General features: G+C 62.5%; 1 protein-coding gene across 2 annotated transcripts in view; it reads right to left on the reverse strand.

The window, feature by feature from the left end:
• Positions 1 to 2,389: 2,389 nt before the first annotated feature.
• The window catches only part of PHF2 (PHD finger protein 2), an 87,844-nt gene continuing 64,181 nt past the window's right edge, over positions 2,390 to 26,052 (reverse strand). Inside the window, exons 6-22 of one of the 2 annotated variants that reach the window (XM_051846981.3) lie at positions 24,377 to 24,563; positions 23,403 to 23,565; positions 22,467 to 22,554; positions 21,905 to 22,011; positions 20,578 to 20,669; positions 19,774 to 19,863; positions 18,888 to 19,256; positions 16,577 to 16,696; positions 15,438 to 15,553; positions 12,893 to 13,071; positions 12,746 to 12,816; positions 12,457 to 12,620; positions 8,411 to 8,688; positions 6,568 to 6,663; positions 5,968 to 6,077; positions 4,877 to 5,327; positions 2,390 to 4,243 (exon numbers count right to left, since the gene is read on the reverse strand). In XM_051846981.3, coding sequence (XP_051702941.3) covers positions 4,155 to 4,243; positions 4,877 to 5,327; positions 5,968 to 6,077; positions 6,568 to 6,663; positions 8,411 to 8,688; positions 12,457 to 12,620; positions 12,746 to 12,816; positions 12,893 to 13,071; positions 15,438 to 15,553; positions 16,577 to 16,696; positions 18,888 to 19,256; positions 19,774 to 19,863; positions 20,578 to 20,669; positions 21,905 to 22,011; positions 22,467 to 22,554; positions 23,403 to 23,565; positions 24,377 to 24,563 — 2,770 coding nt within the window. In that variant the 3' untranslated portion in view covers positions 2,390 to 4,154. The remainder of the gene's footprint in view (positions 4,244 to 4,876; positions 5,328 to 5,967; positions 6,078 to 6,567; positions 6,664 to 8,410; positions 8,689 to 12,456; positions 12,621 to 12,745; positions 12,817 to 12,892; positions 13,072 to 15,437; positions 15,554 to 16,576; positions 16,697 to 18,887; positions 19,257 to 19,773; positions 19,864 to 20,577; positions 20,670 to 21,904; positions 22,012 to 22,466; positions 22,555 to 23,402; positions 23,566 to 24,376; positions 24,564 to 26,052) is intronic. The other variant, XM_051846983.3, reaches the window with a different exon arrangement.

Raw genomic sequence — 26,052 nt, forward strand, 5'->3', positions numbered from 1 at the left:
TGTAATACCTCCTGCGATTGTCTGCCCTGTTCCCAGCCCTGCCCTGCCCCCTGGTGTTCGTTCTGGGAAGTGCCCCCCCAGGCTCGTGAGTTTAGGCCCCTTGCTGCCAACCACAGGTTCAGACAGCTTCCGGACTTGGGCACCTGGCAGGTGGGGGTGTAGAGCAGACGGAGCTGCCTGCTTTGCCGAGCTCCCTGGCAGGCAGGGGGAAGATGGGCATGTGAAAAGGGGTGGGGAGCTCCTGTATGCGGCCCATCGGCCCACAGTGTGGGCCGCCCCTGCCCTGCCCTGAACCCTGCTCTGAGTCGACCCCAGGCCCTCCTCTCTACTCATTCCACAGACCCAGCTGACCTCAGCGTCCTGGCTCCAAGGGGCTGCCCAGGCTGCCTTCCCCTCTGGGGGTGTCACCCACACCCTGCCCTGCGGCACAGGGGGTTCTGGGGGCTTGTGCCTCCACTGAGCTTTGGTGGGCTGAGCACGCTAGGACACGTAAGATGCCTTCCTGCAGGAAGCTTCCCCCGCAGTGCTGGGCACTCGGGAGCCAACCGTGGGCTCCGACGAGCTTGCTGGGCCGGCCGCTCAGTTGGACGGGGCTGCGGGAGGAAACAGCCTCCCTCCCTCCGAGGCCGGCGCAGAGACCCTGCTGCTGCCTGCCCTGGGCAGCCCTCCTCCTGGTGGGCGCTCCAGGACCCGGCCGTGCATCCCAGGCCCCCAGTGCTGTCCCAGCAGGGTGGGCAGACCAGCGGCGCGGTCCCCCACTATGAGAGGGCTGAGCAGCGATGGCGAGTGCGGGCTGTTCCTGGCGCGCTGGGTCCCGTCCTCCAGCCCAGGCTGCCTGAAAGTGGACGGGGCATGGGCAGAGGCCCGAGGGTCGCAGTTCTCTGGATCTCTGCGTGCCGGAGGGTGCAGCTCTGGGATTGGGGCCCCATCCCAGCCCGCACACCCGTGGGGTCTAACTGGACCCAGGAAGGCAGGAGCCGAGCCCTGCGTGCCAAGTCCCAGGACTCCTCGTGGTGGCTCCCGGAGGTGGACTATGAAGCCAAACGAAGAAGGGGTCCAGGCTGTCTGCAAGAATCTAGAGTGCTGCCCCGTCGAGGCTGCCTTGGACAGAGCTGGGGCCTGCCTGAGTAGGCTAGGTGCCCACCTGCTGTGGGCCTCAGCCGCCCAGCCTCACTGGCAGGGAACTGTGATCCGCAGGAGGACCCCGGCCAGGGCCCCCCACTGCACCTGCTGCAGGCACACGTGCACTGAGCCAGGAGCCACAGGCTGGCACGAGGCAGGGCAGGCCAGGGGCCCCAACCCTGCTGCCTCTGGACCCCCAGCTCCCTGAGGGTCCTGACAGTGAACCCCAAAGCACAGAGGGGCAGCCCTGAGGTCATGGGGTCAGCCTGAGCATGGTGAAGGCCCAGGGCCAGTCCTAGAGAGGCCGCATGGGCCTTTCCCTGGCTGGGGGGGGTGTCCTGGAGGCTTGGGAATGCCCCTACCCTTTGTCTCCAGAGGACGGGCTCAGGCGGGGGGTGCCCAGGGCCCAGCACTGGGCTCACTGCAGCAGGGGTGGGGGCGTCTCCCCTGAGCGTGCAGCGGCACACAGGATCCCAGCCACAGGCCCGGCACAGTGGGCTCCGTCCAGTCTCCCTCAGGAAACCTGTTTCTAGGCTTAGCTCAGGGTCCAACCTGGCCCAGCTACCTGCAGACTGGGTGACCTTCCATGGAAGTAGGAGCCTTCCTCACGCCCAGCTCCCATCCCCATGTGTGTGCGGGCGCAGGCACCAGGGCTGGGGGGCAGCGCACTTCCGCTGAGGCTGCCAGGGCGACCACCGGTGCCATCACCGGTGCTGACACGGTGTGAGCAGCCCATGGTGACTGTTGCTGTCTCGCCTACCGTTGTCAGCGTTGTCATCAGCCCCCACCATAGAACCACCTGTGTCCCAGCAGCCCCACCCACTGCAACCAGGAACTGTCACCTGGTCCCCGTGCTGGACACCCTCTCTCGTCCCCTTATTCCCGTGCGTCTGTCGGGGGCCAGGGCCACTCCCGTTGGTTTGTCGTGACGAACCCTGAACCTCTGAGTGCCCTCTGGGGGGGGGGGGGGTCTGGCCCCATGCTGGGTGGGTGCACCTGCGCGTGTGCCCTGGACTCAGCCAGGCCAGGCACCTGTGAGTAAGGCAGCTCCAGGGGCCCCCCGAGGACACTCGCGGGGCTGAGACTGGCAGAGCCAGGGTCTCAAGGACCACCCAGCCCTGGGAGTCGGCTCGGGGCACTGCAGGTTTGGGGGGGCCCCCCGAGGCTTGCTGTGGGGAATGCCGGTGGCCTGGCCCCCACCCCCAATGCCGTCCCCCCACCACGACGGTAGATGAAGGCCAAGGAGGCAGAAATGACACAGACATGGTTCTGTACAAAACCTGAAATATTTTTACTTTTTTAAAACTTTGGTCTAAGTTGCCTTAGACCTCATGGACTCGATACAAGAGTAATATGAATCGGGAAATAAAACACTTTAATAGCCACGATAAACTTTGTTAGAAATGTACATGTTGCCAAAATAATAATAATAAAATTAAAAAGAGAGAGAGAGACCAGCTTGGTGCCCGGGTTCGATTATATAAATGCTCATCAAGGACGGGGCGCGGGTTCCGAGCAGGCCTGGGGCCCGGGGTCCCCCTCTCCCAGCCTCGGGCCCTGGACCCCGCCGCGCCTCCCCGGACAAGTGGGAGTGGGGAAGGCTTCCGCCAAGCTGCTTCTCCCCGTGGACAGAACATCCAGGGGACGGGTGTATAAACAAAGCTCATAAGAAATGTACAAATATAAAAAGCTACAAACATTAATAAATTACAGCATCACAAAACACGGAAACACTTCACAAGGTGCTAGTAAAATAACTGTATCCCCACCCCTCATCATACAAGAAGGAAAACGAAGAGCTGGTATAGAGTCGAAGTCATCCTGACGCGGGCGCGGCGGGGGCAGCGGCTGCACACACGGCACTTGTTTTTCAGGCAATACCTTAGTTCCTAAAAGAAAAACGACAGCGACGGGAACGGAAGGAAAGAAAGAGCGAGGGCAGAAGCGTCGGAACCCACTGTCCGTCAGACTCGGCAAAAAACTCGTATAAATGTTAATGGAGGACTCTCTAGAAAGAAATCCCTAAAGATACTTTTACTCTTATAAAAAAGAAGTTATTTAAAAAGCTATTTACACGCTACATTCTATGAAAAATATGCTTCAGGAAATACATCTAAAATGAAAATACAGGATTGCCTGAGAAACAAATCCAGCCACTCTGTGTCGCCGGGCGGACGCGCCGCCCAGGGACGACCCACGCTCGCCACGCACACGAGGGCCGCGTTCCGACTGCGAAGTGCTTCTCGGGAGCGTCGCTGGCAGGGCCGGCGGGGGCCCTCCCCGTGGCTTAGCCTGGGCCCCCCGGACCCAAAGACGTGGCCGAGCCCCCGCCCTTCCCTTTCCACACGGCTCCCTGGCTCCCTAACACACCGACCTGGCTGTCGGTCCCAGCCGCCCCCGAGGCATGCCCCCTGGGCACTCGGGGCACGAGGCCCACCACACGGCCTGCCGCGGCCAGCCGGGGAGCGCAGGGCACACCTCTCCTCGCTGGCCAAGCGCCCTCCGCACTTGTCTGAGAATCACTCGGGAAGGCAAGGGAAGGGAGGCACATTCACGCCCCACCTGCTCCTCCTCCTCTCTGTGTTCTTGGCCTTATTTTTTTAAGCCCCTGGAGGCTACCAGCCTGTGGCCAGCTCACGCTCTGGGGCTGGTGAGCATTGGCTCACTCTGCCTTCCTGGAAGGACTCACGCTCCCAGCAGAGCTGCGGAGGCCCCTGCAGTCACACCCACACTCAGGGGTGCCCGGAGGCTGTCCTGAACCTGGAATGGTCCTCCTCCTGGCAGGGCTGCTGTTCAGGAACTGGTCACTCTAAGCAACTTGAGAAAGGACGTCCGTATTCAAACCGCGGGACGGCCGGGCTCGGCTCCCCCCCGCCTGCTCCGGGACACGCGTTCGTTTGGGGAAGTGGTAGCTGGCAGGAGGCAAGGCCCCCACCCCCGGGCAAGGCAGCTTGGCCACCCTCCTGGGGGGCGATGGTTCAGCGGGGCTCCAGGGGTCCTGAGCGGAGCGAAGGCTCCTGGCTTTCCAAGCTTTAAAGGAGCAGTTTCCCATTCCGATGAATTTTCAGAATCTTCCCGAGCCTCTGTTTGGCGGTGGCCATGCCCTTTTTTGTACGTTTTCCTACAGAGAGATGGGGGGGGGGGGGCAGGGACACGAGAAAGGAAGATGAGTGAGGGGGCAGCACGCAGCCCCTCGCCCGCGCCCCTACGGCCCATGAAGAGCGGCTGGACTCAGGCTCAGGTCGGCATTCACGGAACGTGAGGCCACCCGGGGCCCCCACCCCCTGCAACGCGGCCACCTGGAGCCACGCCAGTGACCACGCCAGGCTCTCGATCTGGGGGGTGGACTGGGGGCAGGAGAGGGAAGACACAGCGAGGCTGCAGGGCCTCTGGCCAGGTTCCTCTGTCCCCCAGCCACACAGAGGGACCCTGGGGGGTCAGCCTGGCTCACCGCAGGCCACCCCCAGCCACACTTGACCGCGTCAGGCCCCAGAGCTGAGGACCTGGACAACTCTGCCGTAACCAGGGTCCCCTCCCCGGCCCCATCCGTCCATCTCTGTCATACACAGACGAGGCACATCACCTGGCAGGCCAGCCGTAAACACTCAAGTGCTACACTGCGGGGCACGCAGATGCTCAGAGAGCCTGCCCTGGACCCCGGCATCTGCTGCCCCAGGCCCAGAACCACCCCTGGTGGAGCGCCGTCCCCTCCCGGGGAACAAGGCCATGACGGGGAGGGCGGGAAGGACGCTACCTTTGGCAGCGGTGCTGTTGTTGGGGGGTGAAGCCGAGGGCCGCCTCTGGGTGAGGAAGACGCCGGGTGCCATGGGCTGGGAGGCGCGGCCACCCTGGGCCCCGGCGAAGGCGCCAGCCGCCGTGTACTCATGGTCAGTCAGGCTGCTGCTGTGGGACTCGGGCGGGGGCTCGGGCGAGCTGCCCTCCTGCGAGGCCTGGCTGCTAGCCGTGCTGGTGGAGGCCGGCGTGGTGGAGGCCGGTGTGGTGGAAGCCGGCGTGGCCGAGGCCGGTGTGGCCGAGGCCGGCGTGGCGGAGGCTGGCGTGGTGGAGGCTGGCGTGGTGGAGGCCGGTGTGGCCGAGGCCGGCGTGGCGGAGGCCAGCGTGGCGGAGGCCAGCGTGGTGGAGGCGGAGGCAGCGTTAGGAGTCAGCTTCCTCTTGGCGCTCTTCTTCTTCTTGCTTTTCTGCTCCTCCTTTGAACAAGGCACGCAGGTGCGTTACCTGCAGCCCTCAGACACCCACCACTATCACCGGGGACGGGGCAGACCCGCTGGGGGCAGGCGGGAAGGGCCGGACCTCTCCCAGGCCCACACATCTGGCCATGATGAGCTCAGTCTGCCAGCTTTGGCTCCCGACGCACACCTGCCCAGCGGCAGGGGGAGGTGGGGGGGCGCGGTGGGGGGCTGGCGTGGCCTCTCAGATCCTGCTAACCTCCCTGAGCCCAGTCCAGGGGATACCTGAGGCTCAGGACCTCCCCTTCCTGAGTAAGAAGGAGCTGGAGGCAAACAAGACGGCGCTGGGGAGGAAGCCGGCTGCCGCCAGCAGAGGCTGCCGGCCAGGGGCGCGTAGAGGCCTCAAGGCCCCCGCATCGAAGAACAGCCCACCCTCAGCAAGGGCACCTGCCCAGACTCAGGGTTCCAGGCCACCGAGTCTGGCTCCCTGCTCCCCACTCACAGGCCTCAGAGGCCCAGAAGAATGGGCCACTCTGTCATCAAGCAGCCCCAGGTCCTTTGCAGCCCGCAGCCTGGGTGGCCCGTGCCCGGGGGTGCCTGAGCCCAGGGGGGCATGATGGTACCTGGCCACTGGGTGTCACCCACCTCAGCCCCTCCTCACCTGCTGGGACAGCTTGGCCGCGGCGGCCGCCAGCCCAGTCTCAATAGAGGCCACTCTGGTTCCCTCGCGTACAGGCCTGTCCTGTCTTGGCACTGACGGGCCGACCCTCGCTGTGGAAGAGAGAAGCCCCTCAAGCCATCAGCCACGGCCCATACCAGCCTCGTGGCCTGGGCCCACCCCACCTGGCCTGTCCCAGAGTCCAGGGCTACGAGCACCAGGCCCCTGGAGGCGAAGCCGTCAGAAGCGTCACAGCCTGGCCACCCAAGCAGACAGGTGCCTCCCTGGTGTCTCCCTGGGGCAGAGCCCAGACACGCAAGACGGCAAAGGGCAGGCCCCGGGGCGGGGGGGCATGTGGAAGGAGGATAGAGCCCACGCCCCTGGCCACAGTGGCAGGCATCCCACAGCCCCATAAAGCGGGCTTGGGGGTGGAGCTCCTCACAGGAGGAACCCAGAGAGGAGGGGCAGGAGTCAGGGGCTTCTGGGTGAGGCGAAGCTGGGCCCATCCCACCCCCAGGGCAGTGAACCCTCCCTGGGGGCCAGGCTGCCAGCGGTGGGCCGGGCAGGAGCAGCCCCGGACTCACACGCCTGCCCTGGCACTACCTGTGGGGCTGTAGGGGGCGTCGTCCGATCCTTTCCTCTTCTTGGACCGGGACTTGAAGACGGGGTTGTCTTCGTCAGACTCCAGGGAGGGGTAAACTGAAGGAGGCAGAGGGAAGGCGGGGCGCTGAGCCACTGGGCGTGGCCACGGGGGCGGGAAGCTGCAGGTGCCAGCAGCCCTTCTTGACCAGTGGCCCCAGGCCAGTCCTCAGGGCTGTGCCACATCACTGGGGACAGAAGCTACCCAAGTGAGGATGCCCCCGCTCAGAGCCCGTCCACAGGGGCTGGGCCTTGCCATACGGCGGGGCACCTGCACCCTGCCAAGCAGTCATGCCCGCCCCCCAGGACTGCTGTCCACACCACTGTTCGCAGAGCTGAGACCCAGAGGCCTGGCCATGGAGGCAGCTGCAGCGCACAGGGGGAAACCAGGGAGGCGCGGGCCCCGGGTCCCAGGAAAGGCTCTGCGTGGGGAGCAGTCTCCGCGGCTATCAAAGGAAATCGTGTCCAGCGTCCATGGCGCAGGGCCTGCCTGGCGGGAGCGGTTCAACTCAGGGACCTGCAGTGACCCGCTCTGAGCCGGGCGCAGCCCTCTAGCGCCAAGGCCTGCCAAGGACCCCCGGAGCTAAGACGGCCTGAAACAGAAGTTGGCTTCGCTGTCAGTGTGTTTGTCGGAGCAGGGCGGGCCCCACCACGAAGACCCAATCTGTCCACCAGATGTGGGGCAGGGCCAGTGGGAGGCGTCTCCCGGGGACAGTAGGATAAACATGTAGCTCTCCCAGTCACAGCAGCCTTGGGATGGCTGAGGCCCGGCCTCTGGCCTTAGGAACAGGTGTTGGAGGCGGCCCCGGATGAAGTGAGCCACAGCACACCCGGCCTTGGGAAGCACGAGCCTGTGCCAGCTTCTCTCAGCAGTGGCTGCAACGTCTCCCTTGCAGCCGGAGCAGCTCCCCCTAGCGGGAGCCGGGAACCCCCAGCCTACCTCTGGTGTGGCCCCAGGCTTCTCCGCCTCACAGAGACCGACAGGCTGGATGGGCAGGGTGCAGCCCAGTAACCACTCGCCTGGGACAGAGCCAGGCAGCACGTGAGCACTGGCCCCCAGCAGGAAACCCACGCACCCATGTTTGCAGACGGCTACTCAAGACAGCCCAGAGCAGAAGCAACCCGCGCATCCACCGGCACACAGACAGGTTAACACAACAGCGGAGCGTTGGTCAGCCTTATAAAAGGAAGGGATTGGGGCCGGCGCTGTGGCCTGGTGGGTAAAGCCACTGTCTGCCGTGCCGATATCCCATATGGGCGCCGGTTCAAGTCCTGGCTGCTCCTCTTCCAATCCAGCTCTCTGCTATGACCTGGGAAAGCAGTGGTAGATGGCCCCAAACTTGGGGCCCCTTCACTTATGTGGGAGACCTGGAAGAAGCTTCTGGCTTCAGATCAGCCCAGCTCCAGCTGTTGCGGCCCTTTGGGGAGTGAACCAGCGGATGGAAGATCTCTCAGGGAAGGAGGGAGGGAGGGAGGGAGGCATCCTGACACTGTGATAGCCCAGATGAACCTTGAGGATATGATGCCAAGGGAAATCTATGAAATGTCCTGAACAGGCAAACCCACAGACAGACAGCGGAGCAGTGGTTCCAGGGGCTGGGGCGAGGCGATGGGCACAGGGTTTCCTTCCGCGGGGATGACTGCCCCGGAGGACTGCGGCCTCGGCTGCACACGCCAGCTCCCCAAGTGCACGCTTTCCCGCGGCAGACCTCACAGCAGTGAACCGCAGCTCAAAATGAAGGCGGGCCCCTGCTACCCAGCCGCCCCAGACCCCAGGGCAAGTGGCCACCCGTGCCGTAACGCTCACCATAGTCCGAGTCCTTGAAGCAGGCGTCCAGGTGGTCCTGCTCCTCCTCGTAGTCGTCCAGGTCCACGCTGTTCTTGGCGGGCCTCTTCAGCAGCCGCTTGCCTGCACCCTTGCCACCGCCACCCCCGTTCTTCCGGGTGCCGTGGGCCCCCAGCGAGCTGCCCTTGGCCTGGCCAGCGCCCCACGTGGTCTGCAGGCAGGAGTCGGAGGCCTGCAGGTTGGCCATGGACAGCATTCCCTGAATGGCTTCCTGCGTGCTGGGGGAGGCCGGGGGCTGGCTGGGGGCACAGGGAGACAGGGACTCAGCCCTTGGCCACGGCCCACAGCCCAAGGCCCATGCCCATGGGCCTCGCAGCCCAGCAGAGGGCACGGAGTGGCATGGGTGGCCAAGGGCTGATGATCTCCCCATGGGAAAAGGCCAGCTGCGCCCCTCCACTCACCTCCCCGTACGCCCGTGGGGAAGGCTGGAGGCCCGGGCAGGGTCAGGAGGCTGAGGACAGCGGGGTCCCCCCCCCCCCCCCGTGCTCAGCTGTGAAGAGATTCAGCCACCTCCTCCCATGCCCTTCAGTGGGCTCTGCACACCCTACACTCCCACATCCACCCTGCACCTCTCTCCCCAGTGCAGAGCGTGTCCCCCTCCCCTCCCAGGACACCTGTCGGCCACTGCCCCGGGATGGCAGCAGGACGGCCTTCCCTCGCCAGGGGACCCCACTTCTCCATGCCCACCCTTGTGACCTCCCTGGACAGGCACAGTTGCCACTTGCCTCAGTCCAAGATCTCCGGCGGCACCAGAATCCCAGGCTTTCTCATGGCCACCCAACCGCCACTCCCACAGAGGCTGCCCGGGGCTCGGGCTGTGTCCTCGGCCCCGGCCCCATGCCTGCGCCTCCTCCCCCGGCGGCACTGGCTCCCTGCCTCCCAGAAGGGGCTTCTGAAACACCAGGGTGTGACAGGCTTGCCCGGGCTCCAGAGGGCTGGACAAGGTGGTCACTGTCACCTCACACAGCCAGTGCCCAGTGTTGCCTCAAGGCCGTCCACAGGGGCCTCCCCTCCAGGCCCCCAGAGCTGCCCACAGGGTCCAGCCCCAGCCTCTTCATGAGGCCCTGCCCCCACCCTGGCTCACCTGAGCAGCTCACAACAAACGGCTGATGGGTCAGGGGTCCCCCTGGACCCCCAGGCCATGTGCAGCCCCACAGCCTCCCACACCGCCACACGGGCCTGGCCTTCAGCATCCTTTCTGGGCCGCATCCTTGCCCACCGCCCTGTGGCCCCAGCCCTGGCCAAAGGCGGACAGGACAGCCAACCCCAGCCTTCAGGGAAGGCCTAGTTGCACTGTCACTGTATCCAGCACTCCAGGAACCAGACTCAGGCACGCAAGATGCCTGCCATCTCCTTCCTCCACTCTGGGCCTGCCCCTCCCAGCACTCCTTTGGTACCACCCCCACTATGTCCAAGGACTGGCCGGAGCATTGTTAGTGAAACCATGAGAAGAGGGTAGGTGGGAGATGAACGCATGGCAGGCCCAGGCCCCGCTGGAGTGCACGTGGGTGCTGCGTGGACTTGTACACCCATGCCCTTTGCTGGAGGCAGGGCGTGTGGGAGGTGAGAGAGGAAACCAAGGCAGCCGCAGGGGCCATCCACTATCAGCAAACACACACAGGCGCCCAGGCAAGAGGGTTCCCAACATGGAGGCCCTGCCACCAGCCAGCTGGGAGACGAGGCTGTCCCCAGTGAACACAGCTGCTCCTGTGGCTGGCCATGCCAGCTTGTCCAGAGCTGTCTCCGAGGGCCAACACTGACTGAGGCCCAGACTCATCGGCCCTCTGAGGGTCCCGTGGACAAGGAGAGACTGCACCATGAGCCTGGGGAGGGGGGATGCAGCCACGTTCAGTCGCCGCCCACCAGCCAAAGCCACGAACATGGGAAAATCAAGTCTGGCGAGGCAGCCCTCAGAGCCCCTGGAGGCCCATGGTACCTGGGCCGCAGTGCTGCGGAGCAGGGAGCACGGACAGCTCACCCCACATGGCCTGCACCAGGCGCCTGACGCTCCAGCCTGCTGGGCCCAGATAGACAGGAGGGCGGGGCCTGCAGCCAGCCTGCAGCGGGGGCGGGAGGCGCCAGGACACCCACCACGCGGGTCCCACACAAAAAGCATGCTGCCACCCATGCCATGTAAGTGACCTGGGGGCGGGCCCGTCTGTCCACGCGGTCGCAGGCGAATCAGTGGGCAAAGCTTAACCAGTTGGCATAGAAAATAATACTTTAATCCTCCAATTATCATACCAAAATCCTCTCCTTTTCCCTCTCCAGCGGTAAACACTAAGCAAACGATCCTCGAGAAATTAGCATATTTTCCTCAGCTGTTCTTCCCCAAACAGTCAGTACTCAAAACAGAGCAAATGGACCATCAAAAACTGACCAACGCTCCAAATGGGAGACTTGGGAGAGGAACTGCCCGCGGCGGCGCGGGGGCCGGCCGGCTGCAGAGGCCCAGTAGGCACGTGTGTGCACGTGTGTGGGCACACGCTGGCGCTGCACAGCGCGCTCCTCTGGACACACGCACAGGACCTGGCAGCTCGGGGCTTCTCCTTAGCACACAGGCCGCCCCCTCCTGGCTCTCATTCACAGCCAGGGTCCCCGACCCAACCCTTGCAAGACCCCCGGTGCCCAGCCAGGTACACAGACCTATTTGCCACCAACATGGATGGGTGGCCCCAGACGCCCTGGCCCCACAGTGGCCGGCATGGCGGTGTCAGCTGGCACACACTTCCTACCCAAGACGTGGACCCCAACACGTGGAGCCCTGCCCAGCAAGGGCCACAGCTTTGGCGGGGGGCGGGGCAGGCACTCACAGCCAGACATCACCGGGTGGGCACAAGCACCTCTTTCCAGGTCAGAACATAGACCACCTCATGCACACAGGGAATCTGTCCCCAAGGCACTGGGGGTACCTCTGCTCATGCTGCAGTCCCATTAAAACAGAGTGCCTATGGGGCTGGTGCTGTGGCACAGCTCGTAAAGCCACTGCTGCAGTGCCGGCATCCCACATGAGCACCAGTTTGAGACCCGGCTGCTCCACTTCCAATCCAGCTCTCTGCTGTGGCCTGGGAAAGCAGTGGAGGATGGCCCAAGTGCTTGGGCCCCTGTACCCACGTAGGAGACCCGGAAGAGGCTCCTGGCTTTGGATCAGCCCAGCTCCAGCCATTGCAGCCATTTGGGGAGTGAACCAGCAGATGAAGACCTCTCTCTCGATATTTATTTATTTCAAATAAATAAATAAATCTTAAAAAAAAAAAAAAAAGAGTACTAACAGCTGGCTGTGAAATAAAACACAGCCAATTGAGTCAGCCAGAGCTCCTCTCAATCACCCTTAATCCGCTTCACTGGAGCCCCTCTGTCATCTGAGAGTGGCCTCAGCCCACCCTGAACAGTCCTCGGGGCTGTGCTGAGCTGTCGGCCGCGCAGCCCCGGATCACCTACCCTGCAAAGTGCAGAGGCTCGGCAGCCACCCGGCAGGCCCCGTGGGCCCTGTCTTCCGCAGGCCAAGGCGCTCCCGTCAGACAAGGGCACACATATCACGGGCTGGCGCAGTCAACACCCTGGAGACCCCAGGCGTGGGCTCGAGAACCACATGGAGAGTCTAGGCCTGCCTCTGCTGTGCACTGGGATCTGCACTGGGGAACGCCACTCCCCATGGTGGCTGGGGTCCCCACGTGCACCCAGCTGGGGGCTTCGAAGGCATGTGTAGACCCACCCCCTCAGGCACTGGTCTGCGGTACTCAAGCGGAATCCCCTTGTGATTCTCATGTAACGAAACGAGATCACAGTGATGAAAACAAAACAGACACCCGTGACCTCCCTGGGACTGCTTTGAGAGCCACAAGCCCTAGCTCTCCTTGCACACAATGCCCAGTGGGATGCTGGCCAGGCCGGCACCTCTGTCCTCTGGGAGCCCTGCCCGGGCCCCAGCCAGCTCAGCCCCTGCTGGCCCCAGCCCCACAGCCCGAGGGCCAGCCTTGCACCTGCCGGACGTGGCCGGGGCCCACCTGTTGGGGTTGTACTCGAGTGCCCCGACCTCCTCGCTGGCCTGCAGCAGGTCCAGGATGCCAGCCGCAGAGCCCCCGCTCTCCTTCTTGGCTTTGGCGTTGCGGCCGGGCTTGGTGTCCGTGTCGATGTGCAGCGAGCCCTCGTCTGACGAGTCATCACTCTGCTGCGAGGCACAGAGCAGTCGGTCAGCGGGGCTCCCGGGATGGAAGGGGGCTCCTTCCTCCCTTCAGGCACGCCAAGGGCCCCTGAGAGCCCCGCCCGCCAATGAGCACAGGCTGGGTGGCTCACCTTGTACACGGTGGAGTCCAGCTTTGGCTTCGTGGCGGGCGTGGGCAGCACCTCCTTCTTATCCAGCAAGACTGCGAGCAGAGCAGACGGCGTCCGGCACTGGCCCCCGGTGGCCCTCCCCCGCCCCCCAGGCCCCGCCACACTCACAGGACAAGTCCCTTTTCGGGGCATTCTTCTTCCTCCTGATGGGGAACTCGTCGATCTTGAGCTCCCCGTCGTCCGACACGTACTCGTACTCATCCCGCACGGGCTTGGGCTGGTCCTCCTTGAAGTTCTGCAAGGCCCCGAACACCCCAGGGCTCGTCGGGGGCCGCACCGCCTTGGAGCTAGGGCAGCAGAAGGCGGCGAGTCAGCGGGCGCCCGTGTGGCCCAAGGCCAGCGCATGGGCAGCATGGCCCTCGGGACCCTGGCCCCGGGGCAAGTGTCGGCGCTGCCCTGCCTGCTCAGGGCTTCGGGAACTCACCCAGCCCCAGCCCCATAGCCCACTCCCGGACGCTGTGTTCCCCGAGCGTGGCCCTGAAGCAGCCCGCGTGGCACGGAGAAAGCATTTCCCTGGACGGTGTAAGTACACGAGCCTCCGCCCCACTGTCCAGGGCCGCAATGGCGTGGGCCTCCAGCCAGCGGCTCAGATACCCTGACACGTGCTGAAACCAGCCTCACACACAGCAATGGGATCCAACCTGCCTGTTTTTTGTTTTCTTTTTTTTCCCCCTGCACTGCTATTTTAGAAAAATGAATTCATGGCCAGGGCCAAAGCACAGACACAGTGATCTAAGAGCCGCGTAATCCGTCTCCCTGCGGGGCCAGGCAGAGCTCCCACACACAGGCGTGCCCACGCACTCGGCCTGCGAGCACTCTGGCCTTGGCCTCCGCGAGGGCTGCAGTACAGCTTCCCTCCCAAGGACAGGGACAGCAGGCCCAGGCAGAGATGTCCGGTGCTTCCAACAGACACAGCTCCCATCGGGAGCCCAGGGAGCCACAGCTGTCTGGTCAGCACTGGGCACAGGGTGGTGGCGGGGCCACAGCACACACATACATGCACACACAGGCAAGTGTGCGTGCACAGCCGGAGAGCCACCTGCAGCTCTCTCCTCCCGTTTTACACTCTCAGTAGCACTGTCACCGACCTGATGCCACCCGGGAGCCTTCCCGGGACCCGGATGCAGAGCTTTGGATAAGGTAAGTGACACGCTCGAGGCTCGAGACATGCGGTAACGTGTTGGGCATTGCCTAAAACCTCCACTACAATATGGCGCCTGGCGGATGTTCGAGGGGCCTGTCTGCGGCTGCTGCGGTTAAGCCACGTAAGATCAGACCACCGGCAGGGACAGGTCCACTTTGGTTCCGGACACGTGGACAGTGCGTGATCCCTATACTTTGCTTAAGATGCCCCTGTGCGTGGTCTACCCATGCCTGCGTGACCTTTTCACTGATTGGCTCCCTTACTGCGCACGTCCTTCGTAAGCTTTATAAGCCTGCACACTTCCTCAATAAAGTGGTTCCTGCTTCGACAGAACTCACGGGTGCTGTGGTGTGTTTGACCAGTCGACCTTACCTCTCCCATTCACCTTGTCGGGGAGTGTCTGTACTGCCCCCTGCTGGTCAGGGGTCAGCCTCGGGCTTGAGACCCCAACAGTAATGGAGCCCCGCAGATCAGACCCACACACGTTTGGCTTCTGCTGGGGCTTCTGCTGGGACCCCGACCCTTTCCGCACTCTCTCAGGCCCTGCTTCCTGTTTCTCCAGCACCCAGAAAGGGAAACTGAGGCCAGGCCAGGGAAAGTGGCCACCACTTCCCCAGGGACATGAGTCAGCAAGTGACCGCATGGGGAACATCTCAGCGGGACTGGGGGCCAAGCTCACGTGTCCTGAGTCCTGCCTGGCAGGTGTGCCACTCCTAGAATGCTGTCCATCACTCAACTCAGCACCTCCTCCCTCCTCCCAGAAGTCCTCCTGACTCCCATGTGAATCCTTCTCCAGGGCACTTGTCACAGCCATAACTTTAGGTGGATTTATCAGATTACTAAGTTCACCCTGCCCCCCTCACTGGCCACTAAGAGCCAAGGCCATGCCCATGTCCTCAGCACCAGCCCACAACTGCCCAGCAAACACCTGTGGAGTCACCCGCACTCCCCCGCCAGGTGCTGTGCCTCCCACAGGCGGCCTCCTTCCAGCCCACCCCCAGTGCTGCTGTCCCGGCCTGCCCTGCAGAGGCCCACGCAGAGGCTGTGCCACTGTAGCTCTCCCCGGATCTGCACCGGACCACGGGTCCCAGGGCACAGACGCTACCAGCTCATGGGAAGGGGCACTGCCGGGGAACCCAAATGCTCAGGTGTGTGTGCTCTGTACTCTGTGTATGTGTGTATGTGTGCGGTGCAGTGTGCAGTGGGAATGCAGGTGGTAAGTATGGTGTGTGTGTGTGGTATGCGCACAGTGTGGTGTGTGGTGCAATGTGTGTGTGTGTGTGTATTTGGGATACATGTGCAGTGTGTGATGTGTGTGCTATGTAAATGTGTGGTGTGTGTGCACTGTGGGGTGTGTAGCCTGTGTGGTGTGTATGTGTGCACTGTGGGGTGTGTAGCCTGTAGGGGGTGTGTATGTGTGCACTGTGGGGTGTGTAGCCTGTGGGGGTGTGTATGTGTGCACTGTGGGGTGCCTGCATGGTCTCCCGTCCCACCTGCACCCTCACGTACCCCAGGAGTTTCTTGTTGGAGAAAGAAAAGGAGAACTTGTCCTTGTTTCCAGCCACGGGCGGCTTTTCCAGCTTCTGCTCCTCCTCCATCTTCAGCAAGGAGTCAGGTTTGCTGTTCTGAAAACAAGACCAAGCCTGAGCGCTGACTGCACGCATAGGCAGAAGGCTGCCCACGGCTCTGCCGGCTGCCTGGGCCACTGTGGGGCACTCGGGAGCTGCACCCCACAGACTCGGCAGCCACTGCAGCCCCAGGGCCTGCAGCACTGGCCCTCAGCACCGCCCAGCCCAGGGAAGCACGAGCCAGGGCACGGACAGCAGCCGGGGGAGCGAACTGCCATCAACACAGAGGGCGGCGCGCTGGGTCTCCTGTAGCCTCACAGACACGGGAGAAGGCGGCCGGCACAGACACCCCCCTGGCACTGCCTCCTGGGAACAGGCCGACACAGCCTGCATGCACACGGACACGTACACACAGGGCCTCGCAGGCTGACATCACACACACACACACACACACGCACACTCACACACAGGGCCTCGCAGGCTGACATCACACACACGCACACACACATACACATGCACACACACACAGGGCCTCGCAGGCTGACATCACACACACGCACACACAGGGCCTCGCAGGCTGACATCACACACACGCACACACAGGGCCTCGCAGGCTGACATCACACACACGCACACACAGGGCCTCACAGGCTGACATCACACACACACACGCACACGCAGGGCCTCGCAAGCTGACATCCCCCACACACACAGGGCCTCGCAGGCTGACATCACACACACACACACACACACACGGCCTCACAGGCTGACATCACACACACACACACACACACACACACAGGGCCTCGCAGGCTGACATCACACACACACCCATACACACAGGGCCTCGCAGGCTGACATCACACACACACACACACAGGGCCTCGCAGGCTGACATCACACACACACACACACAGGGCCTCGCAGGCTGACATCACACACACACACACACGCAGTGCCTCGCAGGCTGACATCACACACACACACACACACACGCAGTGCCTCGCAGGCTGACATCACACACACACACACATGGCCTCACAGGCTGACATCACACACACACATGTGTGCACGTCTCACCTTGTACTTCCACTTGGCCTCCGACTTGCTCTTCGTTTGCTCTCGGACTTCCAGCCTCTCCACGTCATTCTGCGTGTGGACTGTGTCTTTATTGGGCACGCTCAGGACGCTCTTTGTAGCCTGGAAAAGAGAGCAGCAGTGACCCAGATGCAATTCGGGAGGGAGACAGAACCCCTCCAGTTACAGCACAAAGGCCCGGCCCATGGACACCTGTCCACCGGCACATACGCAGCTCGTCCGCCACTCATCTATTCATTCTTTTTTTTTTTTTTTTGACAGGCAGAGTGGACAGTGAGAGAGAGAAACAGAGAGAAAGGTCTTCCTTTGCCATTGGTTCACCCTCCAATGGCCACCGCGGCCGGCGCAGCACGCTGATCCAATGGCAGGAGCCAGGTACTTATCCTGGTCTCCCATGGGGTGCAGGGCCCAAGCACTTGGGCCATCCTCCACTGCACTCCCTGGCCACAGCAGAGAGCTGGCCTGGAAGAAGGGCAACCGGGACAGAATTCGGTGCCCCGACTGGGACTAGAACCCGGTGTGCCGGCACCACAGGCAGAGGATTAGCCTGGTGAGCCGCGGCGCCAGCCCATCATCTATTCATTCTTTCATCTACCCAATCACCCAGCCATTCTCGGTCATTCATCCACCCCATCTGCTGTCCGCTCGTTTACTAATTCATCCATCTGCCCACTTGTCCACTGATTCGTCCATCTGTCCATCTGCCCACCCATTTGTCAGTTCATTCGTCCATTTGCTCATCTATCCATTCATATCCATTCATTTTGAATTCGTTCATTTCTTCATCTATCCACTTAATCACCCATTTGGTCACACATCCACCCATTCACCCATCAGCTCATAACCCATTCATTCTCCCATCCCATTTGTTCATTCATCCATCTATCCCCATTTTTTTTTTTTTTTTTTTTTGACAGGCTGAGTGGATAGTGAGAGAGAGACAGAGAGAAAGGTCTTCCTTTTTGCCATTGGTTCACCCTCCAATGGCCGCCACGGCTGGCGCGCTGTGGCCGGCGCACCGTGCTGATCCGAAGGCAGGAGCCAGGTGCTTCTCCTGGTCTCCCACGGGGTGCAGGGCCCAAGCACTTGGGCCATCCTCCACTGCACTCCCTGGCCACAGCAGAGAGCTGGCCTGGAAGAGGGGCAACCGGGACAGAATCCGGCGCCCCGACTGGGACTAGAACCCGGTGTGCCGGCGCCGCTAGGTGGAGGATTAGCCTATTGAGCCGTGGCGCCGGCCTCCCCTCATTTCTTCACCCATCCTTAGTGCACATATCCGGGGCCGGCACTGTGGCACAGTGGGTTAAGCCACCATCTGCAGCACCAGCATCCCGTATGGGCACTGGCTTGAGACCTGGCTGCTCCACTTCTGATCCAGCTCCCTATTAATGTGCCTGGGAAAGCAGCAGAGGATGGCCCAAGTGCTTGGGCCTTGGATGAAACTCCTGGCTCCTGGCTTTGGCCTGGTCCAGCTCCAGCCATTGTAGCCTTTTGAGCAGTGAACCAGAGAATGGAGGATCCCTCTCTCTGTCTCTCTTCTCTCCCTCTGTAATAAACATACATCTTCTCTCCCTCTTTCAAATAAAAATACATCTCTTTAAAAAATCATACATCCATATTATGTTCAATTTCCTCATTTGTCCACTGATCTGATAATTAGCTTATCTACCCATTCATCTATCCACCTATCCACCTACCCGTTCATCTGTGCATGCACTCACTCACTTGAGCCTGCCCTGAGTAAGAACACGGACACATCCCACTGCACAGTGGTGGGCTGCTGCTCCCAGGAAGTGGGCGGGAGCCTCCTCCCGGCAGAAGCCCACACTCAATGGCACTTGATGTCAGGGGCTCCTGGCCCCAAAATCCCAGGGGCAGGGTTCTCAGGGCTGAGCCCACCTCTCTCACTGTCCACAGGGACTCAGGCCACCACGGCAGCCCTGCCTCTGCCCTCGTCCTCTCCACCAGCATCCTCCTTCCCTGCTGTGCCCGCATGGACACCATGTTGTCACCTTCAGGCCTTGGCCCCAGGGACAGCTTCTCAGTCCGCTACAACCTCCCACCCCTCCCTGGAATGCCACTCTGTCCCCTCCAGCAGGCGCGCCCCCCCCCCTCCCCGCTCTGTGGGCTTCCTGGGCTGCTCCTACCCTCGCAGGCTCTGGGCCTGGGTGGGGAGCAGGCAGTACGTCTGCCTGACAGACTGCCCCCACAGTGAGACCCCAGAGGTTTGCAGCACAGCCGGCTCTGCAGAGGGCTTGCACCCCGGGCCCCCTCAGCGCCCACCCTCACCCACCTTGCCCTTCTTGGGTGGCTCCATCTTGGTCAGCGCCTCCTTGGTGTGGGCCTCCAGCAGGTCCAGGTCAGGGATGGTGGGCGAGGTGGACTCCCGGCTCCTCTTCCCTTTCTTCTTGCCTCCATCCTTGAGCTTCAGAGACTTGGGGGGCTTGGGCGGCTTCGGGGGCTTGGGGGGTTTGGGCATTTTGGACGGCTTGGGCATCTTCACAGTTTTGGGAGTCTTTTTTTTGGACACTTTTTCTAGGAGGGATCGAGGTGGGGTGGCTTCGATGGGAGATGGGGGTTCTTCCTTCTCCCGGTCCCCCTCACAGATCTCGTCTGAGGAAGCCACAGCATTCACTTCCGGCCGGACCGCCTTGGAGGCATTCTGGCGGGGGGAGCGGGCAGAGCAGAGAGGGCCATGACTGGGTTTCTGCAAAATGCAGCCGGGAGTCTCACAGCTCCCACGCCACGACACACTCATTCATCTGTGCCAGCAAGTGACACCGCCACCAGCTGTGTCCTTGAGGGACGGGTTCACACCTAGCCACTCCATCGTGACGTGCTCACACCCACCCTGCCATCCTGCGACACCATCCTAAGCGGCCCTGCCATCAGCCCCCAGGCCCCCGCACCCCAGGGCTCTCGTGTCTTCCTGAGTTCCTGAGCACAGGAGGCTGCAGGGCTGGGCCAGGCTCAAGGACATCCGGATGCAGAAGCTCCTTCCAGATCCCCCACCCCTCGCTCCCTGCATCTTCACATCCAGAGGGCTGAGCCCTCACCCAGGTGAGCTCAAGAAAGCACAGGGGCTGTGGGGGACCCTGGCCCACCCCCAGTGGGCCTCCCCGGGCACGGCTGGCTCCCAGGCCAGTGGGTCCCCTCTTGCTCCAGGGGTCGGGCCGTACCTCGCTGAGCCGGATCTCTCTGGCCAGGTCTTTGATGAGCTGTGAGGGTCGGAAGTGCTCGGGAAGCTCGTCCTCGTGTTCTGCCAAGGCCTGCATGATGGTGGGTGGGGTCAGTGCCTGCCCTGGCCCCCGAGGCCCCTTGTCACTCTCTACATCCCAGCCGGCACTACGGCCAACCAAACAGGCAAAGAGCAAGGGCAGCCACAGGACGGCCTAGGTGCACAGGGCCCTGGACCCCAGTCCTGACAAAAAGGCTCTGCTGTGACCACCCGCCCTCCCCCACTGCCCTGCAACTCACAGGTGGGCACACCCAGCCCTGGGTGACGGAGCTCACCGGAGACCACCCCCAGCTGTCTGCACACTTCTGAGCTGATGCTGGCTGGCCAGGAGGAGCCGGGGGTGTCCTGAGCCTCCCTCTCCAGAACCAGACGCCTCCTGCTCACTGGGTCCCTGTCTGCCCCCTGCCGGCTCCAGGCCTGTCTGTGCTCACACAGTGCAGTCCACCCACGGCTGCCTAGCCCTTACTTGCCTTCCCCTCCGGCGTGCCAGAGCCCATTCACTTCTCTCATCCACTGGAGGGGACTTCTAACCACCAGGGTCCCCCACCCCAGGGGGCCCAGTCAGCAGCAGCAGCAGGGTGTTGGTGTGGGATGCCCTGTACATGTGGGCCAGCCTGGGCAGGTAAGCACTGCCTGCCCTCCCTCCCCACACCAGCTCACTGAGGCAGATGGGCTGGGCACTGCTCTCAGGTCTCCAGGACGCCCCCCCCCACCCCATCCAGGGCACGAGCGATGTGCTGCCTACCTGCTTCTTTGTCCATGACCTGAAAGCACCATTGAGAATTTTAGCTCCTTGGACTAAATGAGGGGGCAGCTGTTTCCCGGATTTGTGAGAGCCTAGGAGGAGACGGGCAGGTTAGCTGGGGAGGGCAGCCGGCCCACTGTTCACTGCCTGCCACCTGCAGGCCAGCAGCTAGTCAGGGACATGCAGGGCCCCACGTTCCAGGGCCCTCAGCCACAGCCACCCGCCCAACTGCCAACGGTTGCTCTTGGAACCTGGGGCGCCCAGTGGCCCACCCTGTAATGGGAAGGACTGGCCTCCCCATGTCCCACCCACAGCCCACCCACAAGGCCCCTAACACTGCCCCACAGTCTTCACCAAGGATCCCCAGCAGCCTTCCGAGTCCCACCTCGGGACAGAGAGCCCAGGGACCAACCGCCATGCCTCAGCCAGGTAGGGGTTCCTGCTGGGCAGGGCCTCAAAAGCACCCTTAGGCCAAGGATCAAGTGCATCCTCCCCTCTTCCTGCTGTGGCATTCTGCAGGCCTAGTGCTCTGACGCCACCAGGGGACCACAGCAGCACCCTGCAGGGCTCTGAACTGTCCCACGGAAGGTGGCCCAGACACACAGAGGCCAGAGGACTTGCCCAGGAGGCCAGCTGACCCCACAGCATGGCTCCACCCCAGTGCCACCCCATCCCCACCCTGGCACCAGCCCCCCAGGGCAGGGTGGGCCTCCCTCCTGCCAGTCAAGCTCAGGGCTAAAAATCATGGGGAGTAGCGGACATGTTCACTGACACCTGGCCAGCCAACGTTAAGGATGCTTCTCAGCTTGTCGCAAATGAGAGACACAGTGCAAAGCATTCTGGGAGACTCTCGGCTCATAGCCATTATCAAAACCAAAGAGCAGGGTACCACCAAAACGGAAACCGTGCGTAAAAGCAAACCTTGCACCAGTCTGCTCTCATACTGCTGTGTGGCCGAGCCCTAAGCAGGGGGGATGGCAGCAGGGGCCACCGGCTCTCATTCTGCCGGAAGAACCGGTGGGGCCCAGGACCGAAGGTGCAACGCCAGGATGCAGAGTCCGGGAGGGCGGGGACCTGCCCTGCAGCGGGACAGCTTGAGGAGAGGTCCCTGGGCTGCTACAGAGTAAGGAAGACCCCTAGGTCTCCCGCCTGCGCAGGGGTGGAGCTGGGAGTGTTGTCCGTAACTACGCTGGGGCCACAGGCTCCATACAGCACAACTCTTGCTCCCGCAACACGCCGCCTCATTCTCTAAAACTCAGGCAGCCCTCCCAAGAGGACAGAGCAGCCAGCCCCCAGGCAGCGCCCACCGACCTGCAGTGACCAGTACCTTTGAATGCCTCCAGCAGATGCTTCCCCATGTACCAGCAGGCAGTCTCAAAGTTGGGAAACTGAGTCAGGCTGCCCAGTTTCAACCTCCTTTCCACTTCATATGCTCTGTGGGCCACAGCAAAGAACCGCTCAGTGCACTGTGCACCAGGCACGCCGTGCCACAGCGTGAATCTGGACCACAGGCACACAGAAGCCACGCCCCAGCCACGCCAGAGCACGCCTCCCCACTGGGCATGGTGAGGTGGACCAGGGTAGCAAGCACGTGGGGACAGGCACCCTGGATGGTGCCATGGGCTACGGCTAGGGGACTTGGTTAGAACCCAGGAAAGGCAATGGTGGCCTCAGGGACCCCAAGCCCACCCGGCCAGCAGGGCCACCACACACCAGGCCCCTCAGGAGTCTTGGGAGACCAGTAGCCACATGCTCCTTCCTCACAGAGCACCAGGAAACCCAGCGAGGCTGGCGGTCCCACCCAGGGCCAGCCCCAGTGCCCGTCACAGCAACTGGGCCTCAGGGGACCCTCCCCGTGGAGCCTGAGGTCGCCGGGGTACATGCACTACCTCATCTGCATCTCCACGCTCAGGCTGTGGAGAAAATGACCCGCGAAGGCCAGGCAGTCCACCGGGGTGAGCGTGGCATAAATCCAGCCTGGGAGAGACAGACAGGGGCACAGCTGGTCTCCAGCCTGCTCCTGAGGGCAGCCGGCCTGAACCTCAGCACCCCCACCTGCCCCCAGGGCATTCCCAGAAGCAGCTTTGTGGCCCAGCCTCCACGGGGACAGACTCCGTCTGAGGTAGCCTGGCCTGTTCAGTCCAACTCTGCAGCACAGAGATGGGGAGACGGAGGCCCGGGAGCTCTGGGGGCAAGCTCAGGACACCTGAGGACTGCGCTCAGACCCAGAGAGCGAGCCCGGCGGCCATCCTGTCCTTGGCACCCAGGGACAAGGGAGACTGGCTGGGGCCAGACTGCAGGAAATCCATAGCTCCTCCGGGAGGGGACAGGGTGAAGTCCAGCCCTGCTCCAGGATCCAGAGGGTTCTAGACCAACTGAAATGCCGGGGCCTTGCTGCAGCCCTGACTGAAATGGGGGAAAAACCTACACACAACAGCAGGGAGACCTCAACACCCACGGCTACCTGCGACCTGGGGCAGGGTGGGTGACGGCTCACGGCTGAGGCATGCCCGTGGCATTTTAAGTGTATTATTTTCGAAGGCAGGCAGTGTCGGGGAAAACAGAGTGATGGGATCTGCTCTCACTTAACGCTCAGGCAGGTTCTCTCCTGCGCAGTCTAACCGTCCCTCAACACAGGGTTCTAGATCCGTGGACATGCACGCCCAGGACCCTCGGGCAACCTCGCTGTCTCTGAAGCCATGGCCACACAGAACTCGCTCCTGCTGCTGCCAGGCCCACGGCCAATCCCTCAGAGGAGGGATGCGGCTGGGATGAGTGTCAGGCCCAGGGAAGGGTAAGCAGGCCAGGGGCGCCAGGACACTCACCCGAGGGGATGAAGAGGGTCTGGCCCTGCTTGACGGTGCACCTGTAGCACTTGTCCACCTGGTCGGCAAAGAACATCTCGCTGTGGTTCGACGCTGACCGCCAGCGCTCATACAAGGAGATATTGGCAGAAGCTGGCCGGATGAGATAGAAGATCTTCTCCCCCTGCCGAGAGAGCTCATTGGCAGAGCCGCGCGCACAGGGCCCACCGCGTCCCGATGGCTGGGACTGGGTCCTGGATTGGAAAGCGTCCCGCCTGGGCCTACCACTCCTGCCCGTGACACCATGGCACATGGCGCTTTGTAATCCCCAAGTGTGCACTCACACGAGCCCTGGGCAGGTGAGCAGCAACGCCCTGCAACCCCGCCTCCCTTGACTGCTCAGTACCGCAAGTGTGTGCATGCATGCCGGGGCCAAGGTCTTGTATGGCTGGCTAGCTGGTCAGCTCCAGGAAGCTCTGCTCACGGCAGGTGCTGGGCCCTGGGGCCTCCTGCTCACACACTGGGCTGAAAATGAGCTCAGACGACACAGAGCCACACCTGAGCCTGCCACCCTCAGTCCACGCTCTAGCTGATCTGGAAAAGCCATCCTAGGCCTTGGCCCCTTGAGCCTCGGGCTTAGGGTTTACTTTGTGGTTCCTTACGGCTCACTTGTCTTCCAGTCTCCCTACCTTTGCCCTACACACACCCCGGGAGTGAGACTGCTAGCACTCTGGCCCCTGGTTCCTGGGCAAGGCACCTTGCTGGGCCCTTTCCAGGGCTGTCTCCCCAACAGCCCTCTCCCTTCTCGGGGTGCTCCAGGGTCTGGGCTGCCCCCACGTCCCGTCTCCACAGCCTCCTCTCCAGAGATGGGCATCCCAGTGCCCCTCCTGTGGGGCTGTGAGGCAGCGGCGGCGGGGTGGGGGGGAGTAGTGGGGGGAGCTGGCGGCACAGAAGGAGGCGAGCTCGGAGGGGGCAGGCTCGGGGGCGGAGCTCACTTTGAGCACGTGGTGCCAGGCGGAAGCGCCGCCCGAGTCGATGTGGAAGTCGGTGTAGCCGTCTTTCACGCAGATCAGACAGTACTTGGTCACTTTGGGCTTGGCCAGCAGCGCGTCATCAGGCCAATAGTTTTCTACCCAGGACAGCTTCTTCACGATGTCAGGTGGCTCCACGAAGCTGGACATTCTGGGGCGGGAGGGAAGAGGGGTCAGCGGCAAGGGAGCCGGCAGCCCCATTTCCGTGTCCCCTGGCGGGGGGGGGGGGGGCGCTCTGCAGGCCACGCCCCACACCCTCCTCCCCACCTGTGGGCCACGCGGCAAACCCCATTTTGCAGATGAGCCAACTGAGGGTGGGATGGGGCTGCAAGCTATCCTAGGCAGACACGGAGAGAGCAGAGAACCAACTACCCCGGGAAGGGGGGGGGGGGCACTCCCTCTGCTGGGACGGGGAGGCCAGCGTTTCAGGCTGACAAACAACTGTGTGGCTGGCAAGGCCCCGGGAGTCAAAGTCACTTTTCCACACAGCCCCAGGCACCTCTTGGTGTCAGCCGTGTAGACAGCACGGCTCTTGGGCAGACAAGCACGTGTGTGCAACGCTGACTCCCTGTCCGACCTGGCTAACTCAGGGCAAGACTGGAAAAGGCGAGCACAGCCTTTGAAGCTGTGAAATGTCTCTGTCTGGGTAAGACACACAAGGATGCCTCACAATCGTCAAGCTCGGCGGCGCCCGAGGGGGGACACAGCAGCCGCCACGAGACTCTCCATCACCCCATCTGGAAGCCCGCTGGCACGCTTCGTCTCTGGAGCCCGTGCCCACCCGAAGTCTGCAGGGAACTCTCAAGTTTTACGTCATGGCTGCATGAGTTTTCTGTCCAAATCTTTCTCATACAGAGTAGGGTTTCCCCCCAGGCCCCACTGTGCCCCCTCTGGATCTCCGCCTCGACGTCCCCTCCTGGGTACCAGCTTCCTATGGGGACGGCTTCATGCACCTGCTGGACAGGCCCCCGGCCAGGTGGGTGCAGAAGGACCCCCTGGGGATTCGTGCCTGTTGCTTGAAACTGACCAATTAAAACTGCCCCTGGAAAACCTGTTTGGATAACGCCCTGGGCCCAGTCAAGGCGCTGGCCCCCAAGTTCCTGGCCTCCGTGTACCCCCCAGGCCCTGGGAATGCTAAAGGCTGGATTTCCATCCTGTCTCTCACAGTCACTGAAGGGGCGCTCCCCTTTCTCAAACAGCCTGAGTCACAACCATCACAAACCATAACCTGACCTAGGGCCCCGAATGCCCCAGCTCAGTCACAAACCTGCCCTTTAAATCCCTAGCGTGGGGGCCAGCACTGTGGCACAGTGAGTTAAAGCCCTGCCTGCAGCGCCAGCATCCCATAATGGGTGCCAGTTCAAGTCCCGGCTGCTCCTCTTCTGATCCAGCTCTCTGCTATGGCCTAGGAAAGCAGCAGAGGGTGGTCCAAGTCCTTGGGCTCCTGCACCCATGTGGGAGACCTCAAAGTAGCTCCTGGCTCCTGGCTTCTGATCAGCTCAAATGGCCATTTGGGGACTTTTCTCTCTCTACCTCTCTAACTCTTTCAAATAAATAAACCTTAAAAAAAATTCCCTAGCATTGTCCATGCTGATGTCTCCGTCCCCTCCCCAGGGGTCTAGTCCTGGGTGGGCCACTGT

This window comes from Oryctolagus cuniculus, chromosome 1 (genome assembly GCF_051225735.1).
Source record: "Oryctolagus cuniculus isolate XC-2025 breed Fujian yellow rabbit chromosome 1, ASM5122573v1, whole genome shotgun sequence".
Lineage (NCBI taxonomy): Eukaryota > Metazoa > Chordata > Mammalia > Lagomorpha > Leporidae > Oryctolagus > Oryctolagus cuniculus.